The 19,671-nt window shown below is 43.7% G+C and overlaps 1 protein-coding gene across 1 annotated transcript; it reads right to left on the minus strand.

The window, feature by feature from the left end:
- Positions 1-7,817: 7,817 nt before the first annotated feature.
- Positions 7,818-19,068, minus strand: LOC126272824 (uncharacterized). The gene is made up of 3 exons (XM_049976020.1): positions 18,983-19,068; positions 11,704-12,030; positions 7,818-9,150 (listed from the first exon to the last, which is right to left on the minus strand). Exons 1-3 carry the CDS (start codon positions 18,995-18,997, stop codon positions 8,302-8,304), a joined length of 1,191 nt encoding a protein of 396 aa, XP_049831977.1. The 5' UTR covers positions 18,998-19,068; the 3' UTR covers positions 7,818-8,301.
- Positions 19,069-19,671: the final 603 nt, after the last annotated feature.

Raw genomic sequence — 19,671 nt, forward strand, 5'->3', positions numbered from 1 at the left:
ACAGCGTGGCCACCACCGTCCTTCGTGTGTCTGTCTGACGTGTTCCGTGGTGATGATTGTGTTTCAAACCATACAGGATTCTGTTGCCACAGCCCCTTCGTGATGGCGATGAACAATAACGTGTAGAGTTTTGTGGATTGATTCCTGTCTTGGAAATGAAAGACAACAATTTCCTTTCACGTTTAGTGTTCAGGAAGGAGGCTAATCTCCATTTAACTGGATGAATGAATTATTACAGTGTAACAATATGGGGATACCGCAGCCATTTACATCAGTCGAGCATGACAAACAGTTTGCAAGGTCAAGTAATTTACACCGTTTCTGGAGGGACGAATTATACGTTCTTTTTTCTGGAAAAGATGGTAATAGGTACCTGGATTTGTTGGAGATGCGGGTTTTTTTCCACAACAGCGAGAACATGTAAGAGCATTCTTAACAGTGAGCTGTCAACAATGTATCACTCTTAAAAGGCGTGTGGATGTCGCACTGCACGATTGGACTCCAAAGTCACCTGATCTCAAGTTACGTGATTTAATTTTTTCTGAACGGTGGGGGGTGGGGAAAGGAAGGAGGGAAGAGAGTTGCTAAATACTGCGTCTATGTGCCTCCTCTTCCAAAAACCATGGGTTAACACCAAGCTTAGTACATGCAGTATTTCCACACTGGCTCTCTAATGTTATGGATGGGTTTGAGATTCGTCTAGATGTTTGTCATGAATCCTGCAGATGGCACGTTGAAAACTTCTGAAAGATACATGAAAGCTTTGATCCAAAGCTATATTTGCAAAAAGTATCCCAAAGTTATACGTGCATGTATGTAAAATATACACGGTTGTAAAATTGGACGATTCTTTTGCAAATAGAAACTTTGTAGTCTGATGCGTAAGTAACAGTTTGTTCCAATTCCCTGTCTTCATTTATGGACAAGATACAATCTCTTGAAGTAGGATGAGCGTTTGTGAAACATCCATTACTTTGTATTATCAGTTTGGTTTAAGGAATATCTGTATAAAGAAACTGAATAAATAAGAGTTAACACAGTACATCAACATTCTCATTACTTCTTCCTCGTTTGTGCTATCTCCTTTGACAAGTTTTAAGTAATAAGAAACGCGGCTGCCACTACAATCATACGCTAGTCCAGAAGATTAAGCGGAGTGCAGCGTCAAAATCCATTCCATCGTTCCTCTTCTTCTTCTTCTTCTCTTAGTTATCTGTTCTGGCTTCATAGGATTTATTCCCATCGTTTGTTTGGCCTTTCTTCTTCTTCTGACTGGATTATATCTGCTTACTGTTGCATTTTATCGTTTATGTTGCATATTTCTAACTCTTATCTAATCTCATTTCCGTGTCGATCTCGTGTAGAACATCATTTCACAAATCTTCAAAATTTCTTCTACACAGCTTTTATCTCTCTCTTTCTTATTATCAATGACTCACTTCCATAGAGCAGCATAGGGGGTGCCATTACGTCACAGAAATTGAAATGTTTTTCCTTCCGTGTTTTTTTTATGTTCTTCTTATGGTACCGCGTATGGTTTCGAGCGTATATAATGTAATATCCATTCCTCACAAGTAAAAATTTGTATTGTATCCAAGGTACTTAAAGTCAGAGAGATATGTTCAATTAGCTTAACATTGATCATTATTTTGGCTCTTAAGAGTTTTTCCCCTACGTGCGCCATCACCTATGTTTTGTTTATAGAAACACTCAGATGATATTGCTTTGAGCACAGCTGCACCTTGTGTAATGTTCTGTGCAAATTCCAACTTCTGTTTTATCTATACACCACAGATCATCAGAAAATAATAAACTTCTAAATTAATACTTTGTTCTGGAAGTGTACTTGGGAACATACGAGTGGTATCGTCTACAAATACATTAAACAGCCTCAGAGAAAGATTACATTCTTGTCTTACCCCCTTATTCGTAAGTAATATTTGCTGCTCTTCTCAGTTTTGCAGAAACTATCTGTGTGTCCACATACAGCTTTCTCATTGCTGATATAAGATGTTTGGTGTTTTGATGTTCTTGTAAAATTTCCCATATTATCTCCCTATCTATCTTCACAATTGCCTTTTCAAAATCGACGATAGAAGTATTGTCGGAAAGTTATGTCCGCTTCCCCAGTGTTCTGTTTATTGCTCGTATGTTATCTGAGCGAGACCTTCCTTTCCTCAATGCATTTCGAACTTGGCCTCTGCTATAGGTTGCAAACGAGCGTTTTTGAATATATTTTCTATCTGTGCCGAAGGTTCTTATTCCTCTGTAATCTACTGCCGTTCTTAAAAGATTGGTACAATGTTTTCTACCCTCCACTGCTCAAGCATATTAATGTTGGATTTATTTTCGAATTACTGATAGACGCAGCTCCAGTATTATAGGTATCCAAGCCATGTGAGAAGTCGATAATCAGTCGGATAGGTCGCACAATGACTCTTATTATAACTAACACCAAATCTGTTGTTTCGCAGACCAATGTCTTTTGTAACTATATGTAATATGAGTTCGGTACGCAGTGTTCGTATTATTACCGTCGGAGATTGGTACCGGACTCAAAGGCCCACCGCCACACTTCCAAAGTGCACTGCAGTGTCACTGCCCTGTGGATAAATTTACTGCCTCATCAACACAGTTAGACCGCAATAGACCAGTGATGCTGTATTGTAACATACCACAAAAGAAAACGCAGTGTTTCGTCACAGCCGTGTAACATACCACCAAAAAAAAAAAAAAAAAAACGCTGTGTTTCGTCACAGCCGTGAACATACCACCAAAAAAAAAAAAACGCTGTGTTTCGTCACAGCCGATTTGTCAGTTCTCGTATCATCAGTACAGCGCGTGTATTAGGCTCATAGATTGAAGACGAAGAGAATAATTCGCACCATTTAAATAGTACACTAAACAAAGCTCACGCTGCACATAGTCCGAAATCTATAGACCACACTCTTCTTAACTACGCGTTGCTTATCCCTAATTTTTGGACTGGGCCACTGCCCTACGACTTTCCTACGACCTCTGGAGGAAGATGTAAAATGAAAATCGCAGAAGAAATCGTAATACCAATTTCTACGGGAGAACGTGTGGTTCCTACACAAGAGCGCTGAGGGCTCAAACTCGCTGTGATAGGGACATCTACGTGACGACAGAGGGAGCACTTGTAAGTGTCGATCGTCCACTGCACTCAGTCGTGCTCAAAACGAACAAACGGAGGTTTCAAAAGAAAAAGTAAAGAGGTGTAGAGTGTTTCATGACTATGGAAAGAACGACGGGAATGGAAATTCATCGAAGAAAGGCACACGTGGACAGAGAACACTGAATGTCCGTTGCGATTCCGACGCTCAGTCAGGCCCCTGGGGGCAGTGGCTGGCGGTCTAACTCGTCGGTTTCCAATGGTGAAGACATCGACCTGCTGGAGAATGGTATCGGTGAGCGACGTGCCGTTTCAGATCGTGCGTCGTCGGCCAACGACGTCAGCTCTCGTCAACTGAAATCGGGAATCATCTGACCAGGCCAGGGTTTTACAGTCGCCTAGGGACCAACCCATATGGACACTAGTCTGGGAGAGGAGCTGCGGGCGATGTCGTGCTGTTATCAGAGGCACTCATGTCGGTCGTCTGCTATCACAGCTCATTAACGCCAAATTTCACCGCACTCCCCGAGCGGATACGTTCGACGTACGTCCACACAGATTTCTCAGAGCTGTTTGCTGGTAACACTGCGAAAACTAAGCAAACGTTGGCGCTCTCGCTCGTTAAGAGAAAAAGATCGAACACTGCGTTGTCAGAGTCAGGAGGTAAGGTCTGATATTTCGTATTCTTGGCACACTCTTGAAATTGTGGATCGCGGAATATTGACCTCCCTAACGATTTCCGAAATAGAATGTCGCATGCGTCTAGCTCCAATTACCACTCCGCTTCCATAGTCTGTTAATTCTCGTCGTGCGGCCATAATCACGTCGGAAATTGTTTCACGTGAATCATCTGAATACAAATCACAGCCCCGCCAATGCATTGTCTTTCTATACCTCGTATATGCGATACTACCGCCATCTGTATATGTGCACATTACTACCCCACGACTTTTCTCGTCTCAGTGTATTTCCAGAAGTATCCATTGTCTTAAAGCATGAGCCTTCACTTGGTTTAGTTCACAATGAAGGTGCTCGTGTCGGAAATAATTTCAGCTCTATGTGTTAATCGTTCAAGACAGCTTGCTTTTGTACCGGGTCATCAACGGTATGGGTTGGCTTCGTATGTGTTGAGACCGAGAGATGTAGCGAAATTGTAAGACTGGACAGACATACGGTAGGTCGGCAGTTCAAATTCCGGTAACGCCATCCACATGAGAGTTTCAGTGGCTTGTCTACTTCGCTTAAGGCAAATTTCGGATCGTTCCTTTGAAACGATATGACAGATTTCCTTCCCCTGTCATATCCAACACACAACTTGTGCATTAGCTGTACTAAACTCACTGTCGTAGGGATCTTAAACCTTCAAGCTTCCTTTCTTCTTTCTCTCCTATGTACTGAAAGACCAGCCCGATCTTTCATCCTGTGCTCAACTAGTTCATCGAAGAGATGTAACAAAGGGATGACAAATTACGTTTGTTGGTAGTGTCGAAAGCTCAGAATTTTGGTCCTAATTTAATTAATTTCGCAATGGAAGAAAGCTTGTCGTAAGAGGAGTAATATCTTCCTTACGTCCCAGGTCCACTTGGTACCACTGATTGATTCTTTCATCAGGACAGTACTCTATTGCAAGAGTCAAGTATGTGCATTAACTTTTAGCTACAGTAAATCGAAAGTATCTTCTCCACCTAAGTAACAATCTCGCTCATTGCTTCTTAGGCCTGCTCCAACAAATGAAGAGTAGATGTAAAGTGTATTCTACGTGACAATGGCTCTGTAGATGAACTTTCCGAGTTGAAAAAAATTGTTTTATGAAGGATTTCAAAGGTTGAGCATTGCATTGCACGCATCGGAAATTATTTTGTAAAAGAAAAACAACAGTGACAGCAGCAACTACCATCACCTGAAGATGTCGAGCAGCTGCATCGATGAAATACTGTGCGATTAACAGAATACGATCCGGCGGCACCACCAAGTAGTGTATTTGCAACAGATCCGTCGGGAAAACCTGAAAAGCCAAGTCTGGCACCACTACAGGGAGGAGGTGGCCAATGATGTACTTGGGTTTGACTAATTAATAAGAGAGATAGACTGCTGTGCACTATGGCCTTTTTATTGAGATGCCGTGACAAGCAAACTGTACCGACGCTTGCAAAATTTAAACGTCATATTGACTCTGCAGCTGCTGTTAGAAAGAATTAAACGACGGGCAAGTGCAGTCCTAGTGAGACAGAGAGGGACTCCTCTTTGTCCATTAGTGAGCAACATTGGAGCTTCTAGCTATTTTCTGGCCAAACATCTTACTACGCTGTTGGGATCTCTGATAGCAAGTGGCATCAGCATATCCAGAATTCAGAGGACTTCGTAGGACGCCTCAGGATACTCGAGCTACAACAGGCGGATCTTTTGTTAGCTTTGACGTTGTATCTTTATTTACGAAAACACCTTTGCAGGACTCGTCAGATCTTATCAGCACTCAATTGAGAAAGACATTGTAGCATGGTTTCAACGTATGAACACCGTAAAGCATTTCTTATTCAATGACCTGTATTTTGAACAAGTGGATTGGGTCGCCATGGGAAGTCCTCTGCCTCCCATGGTGACCAACTATTTTATGGAAGATTTTGAGGAAAAGGCACTGCAGTCGGCAAGTGTCAAACCTTGCTGCTTCTGGCGGTATATGGACGATACGTTTGTGGTGTGGCCACACTGAATAGAGACATTATCTGTGTTGCACCGGAATCTGAAATTGCTCCGTCCGATACACAGTTCACAATGGAAGTGGAAAATGATGGCATTTAAGCATTACCGAATGTCATTGTCAGATTAAAAGCAAATCAACTCACACGGAGCTATGTTTCCAGGCTACAAATTTTCATTACCCCGCACAGCGCGGTAGTGCTACGCTCCTTGATGCATACAGCATATGTTGTCTCAGATGTCGACAGTCTACCCGGTGAGCTACAACAGCTAAGAACGATATTCCAACTGATACGCCATGCATTCCGTTCTAAGCAAATTCAATCCAGGGATGCAAATGAAGATGCGGAGGCGCCTATTGCAGCGGCGTTCTTGCCTCATTTTAGCGTCATGTCTTCAAGAGTAGAAACAATCCTCAAAAGGCACATCAAGTGTGTTTTTCGACCACCAGCAAAATTGAGGACTTCATTGTGTTCGGTCAAAGACGACCTTGGCCTTAGAAAACGTGGAAATTTAGCGTGTATAAAATCTCATGCCAATGTGGAAAATCTTATATTAGGCAGACATGCCGAACCCTGCCAGGATGTTGTGTCGAACACCATCGTCATACACGTCTGGGGCAACCCGATAAACCAGCGGTAGCGGAGCGTTGCCTGAACACGGAGCATCGTATGTTTTACGAAAAGACTGAAATTTTATCCCCAGCGTCACCTTTCTGGGACTGTGTTTTTAAGGGGGCTACTCCGTAACAGTACGGCGTACAATCTTATCAACAGGGTTGCAGGTTTTCAATTAAGCGCCGCGTGGAATACAGCACTGGCAGCCCTTAAATCAAAAGAAGAAAAACAAAAGCTTCCGACTCATGACTCGACGCAACACGCTGCTGGGATTTAATGCAGCTTTTAACCACAGGAGCGTCCGGCAGCACAATCATTGCCCACAGGGCACGCGCGGAAAGCCTTTCTGTGGCTTCCACCAGAGGGCACCGGGAGCGCCGCTTTCTTCCAACTGTGAGTGTCTTACTGCGCACGCCTACTGCCTGCGATTAGTTGAACGTAACTTCCTAGCGTGATTTATAACTGTGTTTTTACTCCAAGATACTGTCGTTTGAAAAATCATCTCCAGCGCCTTACGAGTAGTACGATGTAATTTCAGGTCTTCAGTTTGTTCTAAAAGGCAACAAGGCAACATTTTTCTCCACAAAATCAATCATCATACTATCCTGTAAAATATAACTTTTCTCCAAGTGATCAAATCAGCTCAAGTCTGACATTAACGAGAGTGCTGATGTTTTCATTAACAACACGCATTCCAGGAATGTCTGGACATCAGATAATAATGAGGCTCTCTGTAGTATTAAACAGGAAAAAAACACGATGACTTTTGTACTTAGAAAACAACAAAAATGTGAGTCACAGTTTTATGAACTCAGTTAGTTATTAATAAATATTTGTAAGAGCTTGATAAGATCTGTAATTCTTATAAATTTATTGTATCCTGATTTATATAGGACAACAGATAAACATCGGAGATAACTTCTACTAAAACCTCCGTGATTCCAGTATATTCGTGTTTACAGTAAAGTAGTTCCGTGTGCACGAGTATCAATAATGCGTCTTGCGTCTACCTATGCCTGCACAATGCCTTTTGAAAAATTTTTCACATACTCCACTTAGTCGCAATCTAATAATGCGTCTTGCGCCTACCTATGCCTGCACAATGCCTTTTGAAAAAATTTTTCATTTACTCCATTTAGTGGCAAACTAAAGTTGCCTGTTTTGTTGAACTAAAATGTTTTATATTTTTCATGTACTGTCATCAGAACCAAGTCCGAGGACCTTCTCTTTTTTTTAACGCTGTTCGAACACTCAAAAGGAGAAAAAGTAACATTTCTTGAGAGTTTTCTGTGAAAGGTTTTTCAATAACAGACTGAAAGAAAATATAGGGTTTAGTGGGCACTTCAGGTTAATTTATAACACACCAAATAGACCTTCTTTGAACATATCTGAAGTTATTTATTCACCAAAAGGCAGGAGTCACACAGTTATTAAATACATAGACATCACGAACATTTTATCAAATTTCCATAAATCGGGAACGGTCTTCAATCGGTCATTAAACTATATTTGACTCTTCAATGGTCATTCAATTCATTCATAGTAATACTGATAATTATAGATGACCAAAGGAAAACCGAACGAGGTTCAACTCACTCTCCAACTAGTTTCATTCTCACAGAACTTACAATCACACATCTAGGACAATAATTTAAGCACCACCATCGAATAATGGCACAAACAGAGTACTGAAGATAACATTGATTATTAACATACCATAACTATACATTAAAATGCTAATAAAGCAGAGATCTTTATAATGAGTTACAGAAAGCAATAGGCATCTGCATTCCATTAGTAATGGATTGCATTCCATTTAAAGCTATAAGATATACATCTGTCAGCAGGGTCGGCTTATCTCTTGAATGGCGGCAGGTACGAGCCAGATGGGCCACCACCACCAGCTCCTCCACCAAATCCTCCAGCTCCGGCACCGCCAAACCCTCCTGCACCTCCTGCACCTCCAGCTCCTCCGTATCCACCACGTCCTCTTCCTCCGCCGAAACCTCCGGCTCCACCTCCTAGACCTCCAGCTCCGCCTCCAAACCCTCCAGCTCCTCCGCCGAACCCTCCAGCGCCACCTGCACCGTATCTTCCAGCACCGCCATAGCCGCCCGCACCTCCACCTCTGCCTCCTCCAAGTCCGCCAGCTCCACCAAAACCTCCAGCTCCTCCTCCGAGACCTCCAGCTCCAGCGCCATAGCCTCCAGCTCCACCTAGACCGCCAGCTCCACCGCCAAATCCTCTGCCTCCTCCGAGACCACCGGCTCCACCTCCGTATCCCCCAGCTCCGCCCCCTATACCACCAGCTCCGCCACCGTATCCTCCAGCTCCGCCACCAAAGCCTCCGGCTCCTCCGAGACCACCAGCTCCACCACCATATCCTCCGGCTCCACCACCATATCCTCCAGCTCCTCCGGAACCGCCAGCTCCACCACCATATCCACCGGCACCACCGGCGCCACCACCGAATCCACCGGCGCCGCCGCCAGACGGGTACCTAGGCTCTCCCTGGTACTGAACGTCTGCGTTGAAACCGGTGGCATCACTGGCTGCGTAACGTACGAGCTGATTGCGGCCGTCGGGAAGTTGGACTTGGTACTGGCCCTGTACACTTCCACTTCCGTCACCAGCTTCCTGCCGTCCGAAACTCGTTCCCGTGTAAGCGTCGTTCACGGAGTACTGGAAGTTGTACGGTGTTGGCTGTGGACAGACGGATCAGATGGTGTGATCTAAGGCTTCTCTGATGTATTACATATCTGAGTGCCCAACGAGATAATGTCGGAATGATTCAACAAACGTCGAATCAATACATCTTTCAGCCGTCTTAATTTCCAATTGTCATTTTGTTGAACGACCAGTTTTGGCGATATATTACCCCTTCTTCACGTCCCCTGATCGACGTGTGGGAAGATTCCCACCTTTGGTCCAGTAAAAATAGGGGCCACCATTCAATGACTGGTATCCATTGATCTCTAATTGACACAGAGATCCCTTCGATCATCACTTGGTGACTGTTAACAGGCGGCTGAAAGGTGTTTTGATTCGGCACTACATACTGAACAGCCAGGATCCCGCAGCAATCTATATAAAGATGGACGTACAGAGACTTGACTGAACAATTTTCCCCTACTCTGTGATGAGTATATAAAGTGACTACCGCAAATGTAATTATCTCTTTAGTGTAACAGACCGCCTGATATCGACAGCATGTTGTGTTATAGGGTTCTATGACTTCATCTGGTTGAACACTGTAAAGCCACTCAGATTAATAGGTAACATTTCTGCTGTACTCTAATTATGTTTATACTGAATGATTAAGTAAGTATTAAATGGAATCATTATAATATGTATATAATGATTTATCGAACAGTTCAGTTTTTTTTCTGGCCACAACAGACTAGTGAGTGATTCATTTGTGCTTTGTGGGTCCAGACCCATTACCACTAAATAAATTTCAGGGTACTTCTTGAGGCTTAGATCCATTTTGCTACTTCCGTCTGTTCAAAACTTTTAAAACGCATTTTTTTTATTTCACCATTTACTTACGTACAAATAGCGCATTTCGGTACATGATTGTTATCAAGTGGTTCACAATACTCGTAAAAATTCGATTTACACTTCAAAGCTCAGATTTTTTAAGCCCTAGGTAATGGTCACGCTCCAAAATGGCTGACATTGCACAAGTAACAGGTGAAATAAAGGAGCATCCAGTTTCAACTTTTTTAAACAGCCGAAAGTGACAAAATAATTTTAGCCTTCAAACAGCTTACTAAGGCTGTGGAATCATGCAAAAGAAGGGAATGAAATTCTAGCATAAATTAAACGTTCGCTTCGCTCTTAACAGTAATGCGAATGTACGGCTAATCTGACGACACTTTATTCGTTTTATGAAGAGCAAACGACTTTCTGGTTTCTGGACAGCCTTGGCTTTTTTCCATTGAAAAATTACCCCCCGCTCCCTCCTACAGCTTAATTACAGTGGACATTCGAACATATGTGCCCTCTTTGTTCATGGTCCAAAACACAACATATCTGCTGTTTACTGACGCAAACGATGAATACCTGCTTCTCTGACTGAGAAGTTCACACATTTTTTATAGGACATATGCATGTGCAATTGGAAAAAGACCAGATGAACTAAATTTCAGGAAGTTTGGCGAACTTATGCCGGTCTCATTCAGTGTGTAACGGACTAGACCACCATCACATTGTCAACGAAGTTCACCAGTATACGTAGTACGATGTAAACTACTACTAAAGTGTGAGGTATAGAAAGAAAGCAGAACTGATGTTCGCGTTAGTTTAATGTACTGTCCTTCTTCAGATCAATGAACACAGCCTTACTGTTGTCCATCCACGTCTAACAAAAACTACTTTCTATAAAGTACCCGTAATTATTCGACGTAACAATTCTAGTCAGATGAAATAAACTAGAGTAACTGTAATACATCCAATATCTGAACAACTGAGTAGGACTTCACCCCTTTTGAAGAATGAATTCGATGTAAAACAATTACAAATTATCATGACGACGTGTTACTGAAATTGATATCTTGGCAGTCAGGTGAAAGCAGCGGGTACCAAACATCACTTTATGAATTCGGAGACGATTTCTCTACGAATTAAGCTGCAACAAAGAGGTGACAGAACGTCAATGAAATTTCCATGTCACCAGATGTTTCCAGATCACATGATCTGAAACGTGGTAACTGCAGCTCAGAAATCAACTCATATATTCAAAGACTTGGGAGATACTCTCCCTCCTGAAGTGGAAGAGCATAAGTCCCACATGTTGATGATCGTACTGTGTGTTGAAAGCTACTGATGGATTACCCTTGTTAACGCCCTTAGAGACTGAGAACAAGCTTCGACCCAGGGAATGTTGGGGGAAAGAAATCGAGCGTCTGTCTTTCAAAAGAGCTGAAGCAGCTTAGGGAAACTACAGAAAATTTAAATTTCTATTAGCAGACAATGGTTTGAACTGCCGTCCTCTACACCTTAAACTGCTACATACTTCTACATGGGGATTAAACTTATTATTCACAGTGAAACTAACGGCTCTGTTTGAAACGCAAAACACTGTTACGGCGGACAGCTGCATTCGAGCCGACTTGCTTCGACTTTTGCCTGCATCCACTGCTCCAGAAAAAATTACGCTCGAGACTTATAAGATTGTCGTTTCTTTCTACGTTTGTTAACACATTGTTGAAGCTCTGTGCTCCGCGCCGATGTCATTTCACGACAAGAACTTACTTGTCCCAAGTCTCCACCGCCGGCTCCGCCTCCGTAACCGCCGCCTCCGTAGCCGCCGCCTCCGTAGCCTCCAGCTCCGCCACCACCGTAGCCGCCGAGAGCACCGCCCCCAGGAGCGCCGCCCCCGAAGGCGCCGCTGCCCCCAGGGCCCCCAAAGCCCCCGGCGCCGGGTCCTCCGAAGCCTCCTGCTCCACCCCCGGGCGCGCCGTACTGGTAGCCGCCCGCGCCGCCCCCGCCGCCGCCGCCCCCGGCGCCGCCTCCGCCCAGCAAGCCTCCGTGGACTCGCTCATGGGCCAGCGCCGACAGCAGACAAAACACTCCCAACAGCTGAAACAACGACGCGGGCGCCCTTCAGAGTCAAGCTCGCTTCGTGATATGTCACTCTTACACGGAATGCTTCTGGGGCGATCTGGATAGACCCGATACCACTGCCACTACTATGTGTTTGATTTTCAACGAGCACAGCGTCAGGAAGATGCCAGTTGATGACCTTACAGAGAATAGTCCACGCCTCTGGCAACTTATTTAGAATTCGTACTTAAATTTTCATATCCGATCGCAGAATCAAATATCTCCCTCCAGTCGCTTTCCACCTACATTCAAATGTCGATACCTACTTATCGTAGCAATACATGTAGAAAATGCAAACATTTTTCAGCTGTTCTGCTGGTATTCGCGATACTTACTTCGCAACTGTTAAAGTACGAGGTCTTTTCTTTTCCAATCTCCAATCGATGGCGAAATTAAAACCGCATTGAAAATCAAGTGAAGCTTTAAAGCAGATGGTTTGCACAGTAGGTGTAGCAAACCTTCTACCGAATCACGTGGCACTTTTCAGTTCTGAGAGCACAGCGAGCACGTAAAGATGCCTAGAAAACAGTGTCTGCTGGCAACTGTGAGGTGCTGCTGGGGAATTCACCTGATTTCTTGCAGCCTCATAGTGTAACTGTCATTCGTTTCCTTCTTCATGACAATTCCCGGCCCCACACTGCAGGGGCAACAAAGACGCTCCTGCAGGGTTTCCGATGGGAAGTGTTTGATTACACTCCACACAGCACACACTTAACTCCTCCCAATTTTCATCTCTTCGGACACTTGAGCCGAACCGTTGGCAACGAGGACAGCATTATGGCATAAACAACGAGCTGCGGACCAGCATAAACACTGGCGAAAATCACAGGCAACTGCCTTCTATTGTTAGGGTATTAGAAAGTTGGTACCAAGCTATGGCAGATGCCTAAGTCGTAGCGGCCACAGTGTAGAGATGTAGCTGGAAGGTGTAGTTAAACGTAAAAATAAAATATTTTTGATTTTCATTGTGGTTTCCATTTCGCTACCGATTGGTGGTTGAAAAAATAGCACTTTTATTTGCTCTTAATCGAAATCTGTCTGTCGGGAGATAGTCCTATGATTTGACGATCGTCACTATAGCAATAGGCTCCTCTACGCCGTGGGGGGAGGGGGGGGGAGGGGCAACGATGGATGGATTCTTTATGTGCAGCCGAGTTCGATACCCTATGATGGAGGGGGACGTATGGATAAGTACTGACATCATGGACAGCCATCATCACATTTTGCTACATGCACTTTATTCGGTTTGCTACTTCCGTTTTCATTACTTCGCAGCTTCGGTTCCCCCTGCGTTAAAAATTGGATAAAATTTCAAGTTGAAAGGATGCTAACGACAATATGCATTCATGGCATAACTGTCCTCAGGAAGATCTACAGGACCTGTTGAATAAAATGAACAGTGCACTGAGCACAGAATACTGTTTGAGAAGAGGCCAAAGAGACAAGAACATTGAGAATCGATAGAAATAAGATTGGCTACCAACTTAGCAAACTGGGAACCAAGTGACGTAGTTCTGCTACGTTGGAAGCAAAATAATTCTTGACCGTCTTCGAGAAGCGGGACTCATCACTGAAGACAATTCTATTCCAGTCACCCCGGACAGTGATGGGATACCAACCTGACTCTCGCCCGCCGTACGGCCCGACAACCGGGGATGGTGATCTGGAATGCCATTTCTTTCCATAGAAGGAACGCTTTGATTGTCATCCGCGACACCGTTACAGCGAAGCGGTATCTCGACGATATTCTACGCCCCGTTTCGTTATTCTTCATGCCAAGCCTTCCTGTACTCACATTTCAGAAAGACGATGCTCGCCTGCACACGGCGAGAATTTCTACTGTCTTTGTGCTTTCCAAATACGACGTTGGTTAGCAAGATCACCGGATCCCTCCCCAACCGCGAACGTTTGCAGCATTATAGGCAGAGCCCTCCAACCAGTTCGGGATTTTGACGATCTAACGCGCGAATTGGACAGGATTTGGTGTGATGTCTCTCAAGGGGACATCCAACAACTCTGCTAAACAATTAGGATCGCGGTGGGTGGGGGGGGGGGGGGGCATCGCGTACCTGGCTTGATGAATTTGTGAAGCTCTCCCTCCTGATTGAATCATCAGTTTTTTCTGAAATTGCAATCATTTGTTTGTCTGTACATGTACGTCACATCTACCGATTTCCGTCCAAATCGGATAATTCCTTCGTGGTGTGTCTTTATAGCATAATTATTTCTGGAATACCATGATAACAATACAGGCAAGGAAATCTCAAAGGTGGTACATTCCCTCTCATTTCACGGAACGATTTGCTTGATTGAAATTTAGATGCTGGTATAGTGTGGTACTTACTCTCAGGCAAAATGAAATATTTTGCTGGTGATAAATTTCAAGTGAAAAGTTAAAATATGCTAGCCCTGAAACTTGGAACCTACTTCTTACTGCGTTAAGTCATGTTCGAAATGATCTTATTATTTCTCTTGGTTTTAGCGAAAAATCTTTTATGTTTATCGCTAATAGGATAGAAGAAGAAATATACACAATTACGGACGTACATCATAAACGTCCGTTTGTTGTAAGTTCCTCGAGCCCGTTCTGAGCTTAGACATTATGACATCTTTCGCACAACAGAGACTTCAGCCAAAAAATCAACACGAGTTCAGGTAACACTTCTCCGGCAAAACATAGTTCGCATTTTTTTAAATACTTTATTGTTCAAATGTAGACGTAAGTAACCAGCTACATTCCACTTTTTAATCTTACGAAAGGCGTTCAACATTCCACTTCAGTGTTTTATTATAGTCGAAACGCTATTGTACGGAATGTATTCACAAATGTACGTTTGTTTCGGAGAACTTTTTATTCTTAGCACCAAGCATGGAACACTGTACTACGAATGCCCAACAGAAGCACCATTAACGTTTGACGTATGCCAGGAAGGTAATATCACTATTCTGAATAAATATATGACCTTTATTTTACTATAGCGTCAGCAGCAAATATATTATTCGTGTCCAATGTTGTTGTCTGCAGGACTTTGTTATCGTTGGATAATAAACTGCTGACGCAGTATTTTCGCCTGTTGTACTAAACATCAGCTTTCTTTAAATGTGGATTAATGCGAGATAGCACCCACAGACAAGAGGAAGACGCCAAGGAGCCGATCATAGGATTAGAACCTGTTACGTCGTTCAAAGAAGTGGAGGTAAGACGACAAAACGATATGAAATGGATAAAAAAGACACAAAATCAGTAGTAGGGTGAACAGTGCATCTGTAAGGAAAACCACTTGCAAGCGTCCAGTAAGACATAGTCTAGAAATTTTAGAGTGCAGCTCTCATCAACTATGCCTCGCACCAGTCGTCGAAGGAATTCAGATGCTTGCGGTTTTTGCTAACAACGATCCATACAGCCAAAAATGTAAAAAAAAGCAAAATGGAAACAATAAATAGGAATCTTTTGGAAAAAAGCAACGTTTCCGCATAGAAAAGTTGTTGCCTGAATTTGGGTAGTCAGAATTTGTTGTGGCTGTGGGTAGGTCTGCTACTACCATCGCACAGCTCACGTAGGAGTCGTGAGGACATGAGAGAATGGGAAGCACACAGGCAGTTACCTCTCTCCCATACCCCGCTTTTCTCAAAACGAATAAAATAGGACATTAGTATGAATTAATTTTCCTCACGCTCTTTCCAGTATCTTGGGATCGTATACGTAGATGTGAATGTTTACTTCTTTTGGCAAAAGAGAAACATCTAGAGCCTCAGACCGAGAGAGATAGGAGTGTTGAACACGAAGTGAACCTCTGTGGAATTAAGGTTAGCGTTATATTATGGAAGCCAACACAAGTGTTGTTTTTCGATTGTTTCAATATCCGTCTCGCCTTGCAACCAACTAGTACCTCGGATCTGCAATACATAATCCGTTAAAATAGGTGCTGTTGTAGAATATAAATTTCACTAGTCACTAACAGATGACGCTCACTTCTCCTATACCTCAGGATAAATTGATTTTATGGCAACGGGGAAGACAGATACCCATATCACAAACATTCCACGTATCAGATAAACAACTTCTCATTATCTATACAACGTTTAAAGTACGAGACAACGAAAAGAAGACTGTCTTCTAATGGGTTCTGTTTCTTCTTTCATTTGTTTCTATTCCGAATCATTATTTTGATTCTGTACACACGCTATTCTTCAAGTGGATCCAGACCAATGATTATGATTACCAACCTTTCATTCCAGACCAGTTTTATCTTTTACTGGTGCTTCGAATGAGACCTACCATCCCCGAGGTACCTCACCAGATGTTCCACTAATCCAGCCCTCTGGTAAGAAGTTGCTGTAGTATTGGAGTCCATTATCTACCATTTCCCATCCCTTCATTCCTTAGTTTCTCTTCTTTTGTGGCGGTTTTATCATGTCTTACGACTCCTATATCTAATCTAATTCAATATTTTAGACAGTATCGTTCACTGCGTCGTATTAAACGAAGAAGTTACTCAACAGAAAACAAATAGTAAACTGTAACGAAGCGACTAACAATCCTCTGTAAGTTACTTAAGTGTCAAATTCAGCAATTTTAGGCATTAATCGAAGATTTTTTATAGAACACATACAAATAAGCAGTTAATGAGCAGTACCAAACGTAGATGGTTTCGACACTCTCTAACACGAGTGTTTCGTGGATAAGTGCAAGTTTACAAAATCAAAAACTGCGGAAATTTTCTATGGCCCTCAGAAGAAATTTTATTCTCTCACACTTGACCGCAATGCTATTTATATCTACATTACAAATTCTGGTGTTTGGTTTTCAACGACCAACTAATCGTAGAATATTTATAGCAGTCGATGTGAATTTCAGCACTGGTAATGGCTTTTTATATGTCTAAAATGCCAAGTATAAGTATGGATCCGATTTCACAACATCTTACACTATTCCAAGAACAGACTATGGCACAATAAGCACATTGGAATTCAAACCACCCTTCGTGTTGGCGCAAGTCTTTCACTTTTTGTTGTTACTATTCAACGTAAAACATCTGACCAACACAAATGTGCTCGTCACACGAGAGTTATGAAGTGGCGGGAGTGCAAAATCCTAAAATAGCACCTTCTCTTGGCAAAATAACGATATACGCCTGTTTCGTAAAATTCGTAATCCAACTTAAATATGTACGTAAATTATACTTCGAGTATTTGTTTCGAGTGCAGCCACATACGGAAATGAAACGTAGACGTTAATCGTTTCAAATGATAAGACAATAGAAACAGTTTAACTCTTTCCAGACCAAATTTTATATTGCATTAGAAAAATTAATGTTATTTTGAACTGTAAACTCTTTTGCCGGCCGTTTTGGCCGAGCGCTTCTAGGCGGTGCAGTCTGGAACAGCGCGACAGCTACGGTCGCAGGTTCGTATTCTGCCTCTTGCATGGATGCGTGTGATGTCCTTCAGTTAGTTAGGTTTAAGTAGTTTTAAGTTCTAGGGGATTGATGACCTCAGATGTTAAGCCCCATAGTCCTCAGAGCCATTTTTTGAAACTCTTTTTAGCAACACATTAAAGACATTTTCAATTTTTTGAAATAGTGCAGTTTTTTTCTAATGGGTCCATACTGACGCAGTATTCATTATCCTGATGGTGCTGCCATCTAGTGGTCTAGTCTACACACTAGAACTCAATGGCGCCACAAGAAACCAGTGGGCTTTCGTGGATACTGCAGAAATAACTAAAAACTATAATGTGTCCAACTGGACCCAATGGGCTGCTAAGGGTTAAATGCGCTTTTACCGAAGAGTGTTGAAAATTTAAATGACTAGAACAAATAACTAATGAGAGGGTACTCTATCGAAATGGAGAAATAAAATGATCGTCTGGGACTGTTGGTCGGGTGTCCCCAACATGGGAATCTCAGCCGCCAAGCCTAAGTCTTATTACATTCGACGGCACAATGGGTGACTTGCGCGCCGGTGATGAGGCTGAAATGTGATGAGGACAACACAATACCCAGTCCACGTGCGGACAAAAATCTCCAACTTGGACGGGAATCGAAACCGGGTCCGGTTGCACGGGACGCAAGCACGTTGCCATCCAGATGACCCGGTGGACTTCTAAATGCAAAGAAAAGAAATTTATGGTATCACCAGGCTAGAAGAAAGGATCGGTGTTAGGATGCAGCTTGAGGCACCAAGGAACATTCTCTTCAACTAAGTAATGCTGACAAGTGTCTGTGCGATTTTGTGTGCCCACAGAAGGAGGTGGGTTGGAGGAAGATTACAAACTGAAGAGGGAGACGCTCGTTAGAATATAGTAAACAGGTTCAAATGTGTGTAAGTTGCAGCAGTAGTTATGCCAAGATGAAGAGACTTGCACTAATGTGGAGAGCTGTATCAAATCAGTTTTCGGATTGAAGACTACAACGCCGCCCGCTGCGGCCGAGCGGTTCTAGGCGCTTCAGTCCGGAACCGCGCTGCTGCTACGGTCGCAGGTTCGAATCCTGCATCGGGCACTGATGTGTGTGATGTCCTTAGGTTAGATAGGTTTAAGTAGTTCTAGGGGTCTGATGACCTCAGATGTTAAGTCCCATAGTGCTTAGAGCCATTTGAACCATTTTTTGAAGACCACGACAACTATCAAAGTTAACTATGGAAATCTAACACCGTAAGGGAACATTTGTAGGGCTTCCACAGACAATACATTGTAGTTCAAGACAGAAGGGAATTATAGGACGCCCGTCTGATTTATTTGAAGTCAATAATTATACAGCTTAAGCTAAGTTAAAGTAATGCTCTATATGTAATTCAGATCCCGTTCAACATTTCTTATCTCAATTTCTGTTTCGTTCCCACAAATAGCACGATGCGAGTTCTATACTTCCGTTCGAAGAGTAAGACTGGGCGGAATGAAAAGTGCTCTGCAGGGCGTTGAACGTACCTTCAACAAAGACATGCTGGTTCGGCTGGAACTCAGATCACTGGATTCCAGGAGGGGTCTCGAGACCGGTGTTCACCGAATGGAGGCTGTGGATGAACTGATGATTCCCGAGCCGTCCCGGTTGGCTTTTATAGTGAGCAGCCGCTGTCCAGTTTCCCGGATTGTACGAGACGGTTGTGGCCGGCAGAGCCATGAATCAGTCGGCTGGTGGGGGTGGCGGGGTGGGGATCCGCCGTCCCGTGTCCAGGCGGCGAGCTGGCGAAAGGCGAGCGGGCGAGCGGAGATCCGAGCAGAGGATGCCAGAGGTCGGCCGGCCGGCCAGGGGTTGCCTCACAGCAGCGAAAGTGATGCTCAGATCGCATCGAGGGGAAAAAACAAAGCTGAGGCAGTCGTCCGCCTGTAGGGCAGTCTCAGCAGACGGCCGGCAATTACCGGATGGCCGGCCGAGGTCGCGGCCGTCCGCGGGGGCGGCGCGCTGACCGCCGTGACGCTCGCACAGTGGCGCTCTTGTTCTCGCAGCAGCCTCGTTCCCACGCAGCGCCGGCTGACATCAAGGAGAACACGTATGTGTGTGTGTGTGTGCTAGAGGTAGAGCTCCGCAGAGTGGGCGTACACCTCTCGACGAGCTGGTCCCAGCGTTAACACACTCCGGCTTAGTTCGCGATTTACAAAGGGAAATTTGCAATATA

The sequence above is a fragment of the Schistocerca gregaria genome, chromosome 5 (genome assembly GCF_023897955.1).
Source record: "Schistocerca gregaria isolate iqSchGreg1 chromosome 5, iqSchGreg1.2, whole genome shotgun sequence".
NCBI lineage: Eukaryota > Metazoa > Arthropoda > Insecta > Orthoptera > Acrididae > Schistocerca > Schistocerca gregaria.

Excerpts from the sequence above, each read along its gene's own strand:
- LOC126272824 (XM_049976020.1), bottom strand. Across the intron at positions 9,151-11,703 it reads GCGGTGGAGACTTGGGACAA|CCAACACCGTACAACTTCCA; the intron begins GTAAGTTCTTGT and ends GTCTGTCCACAG.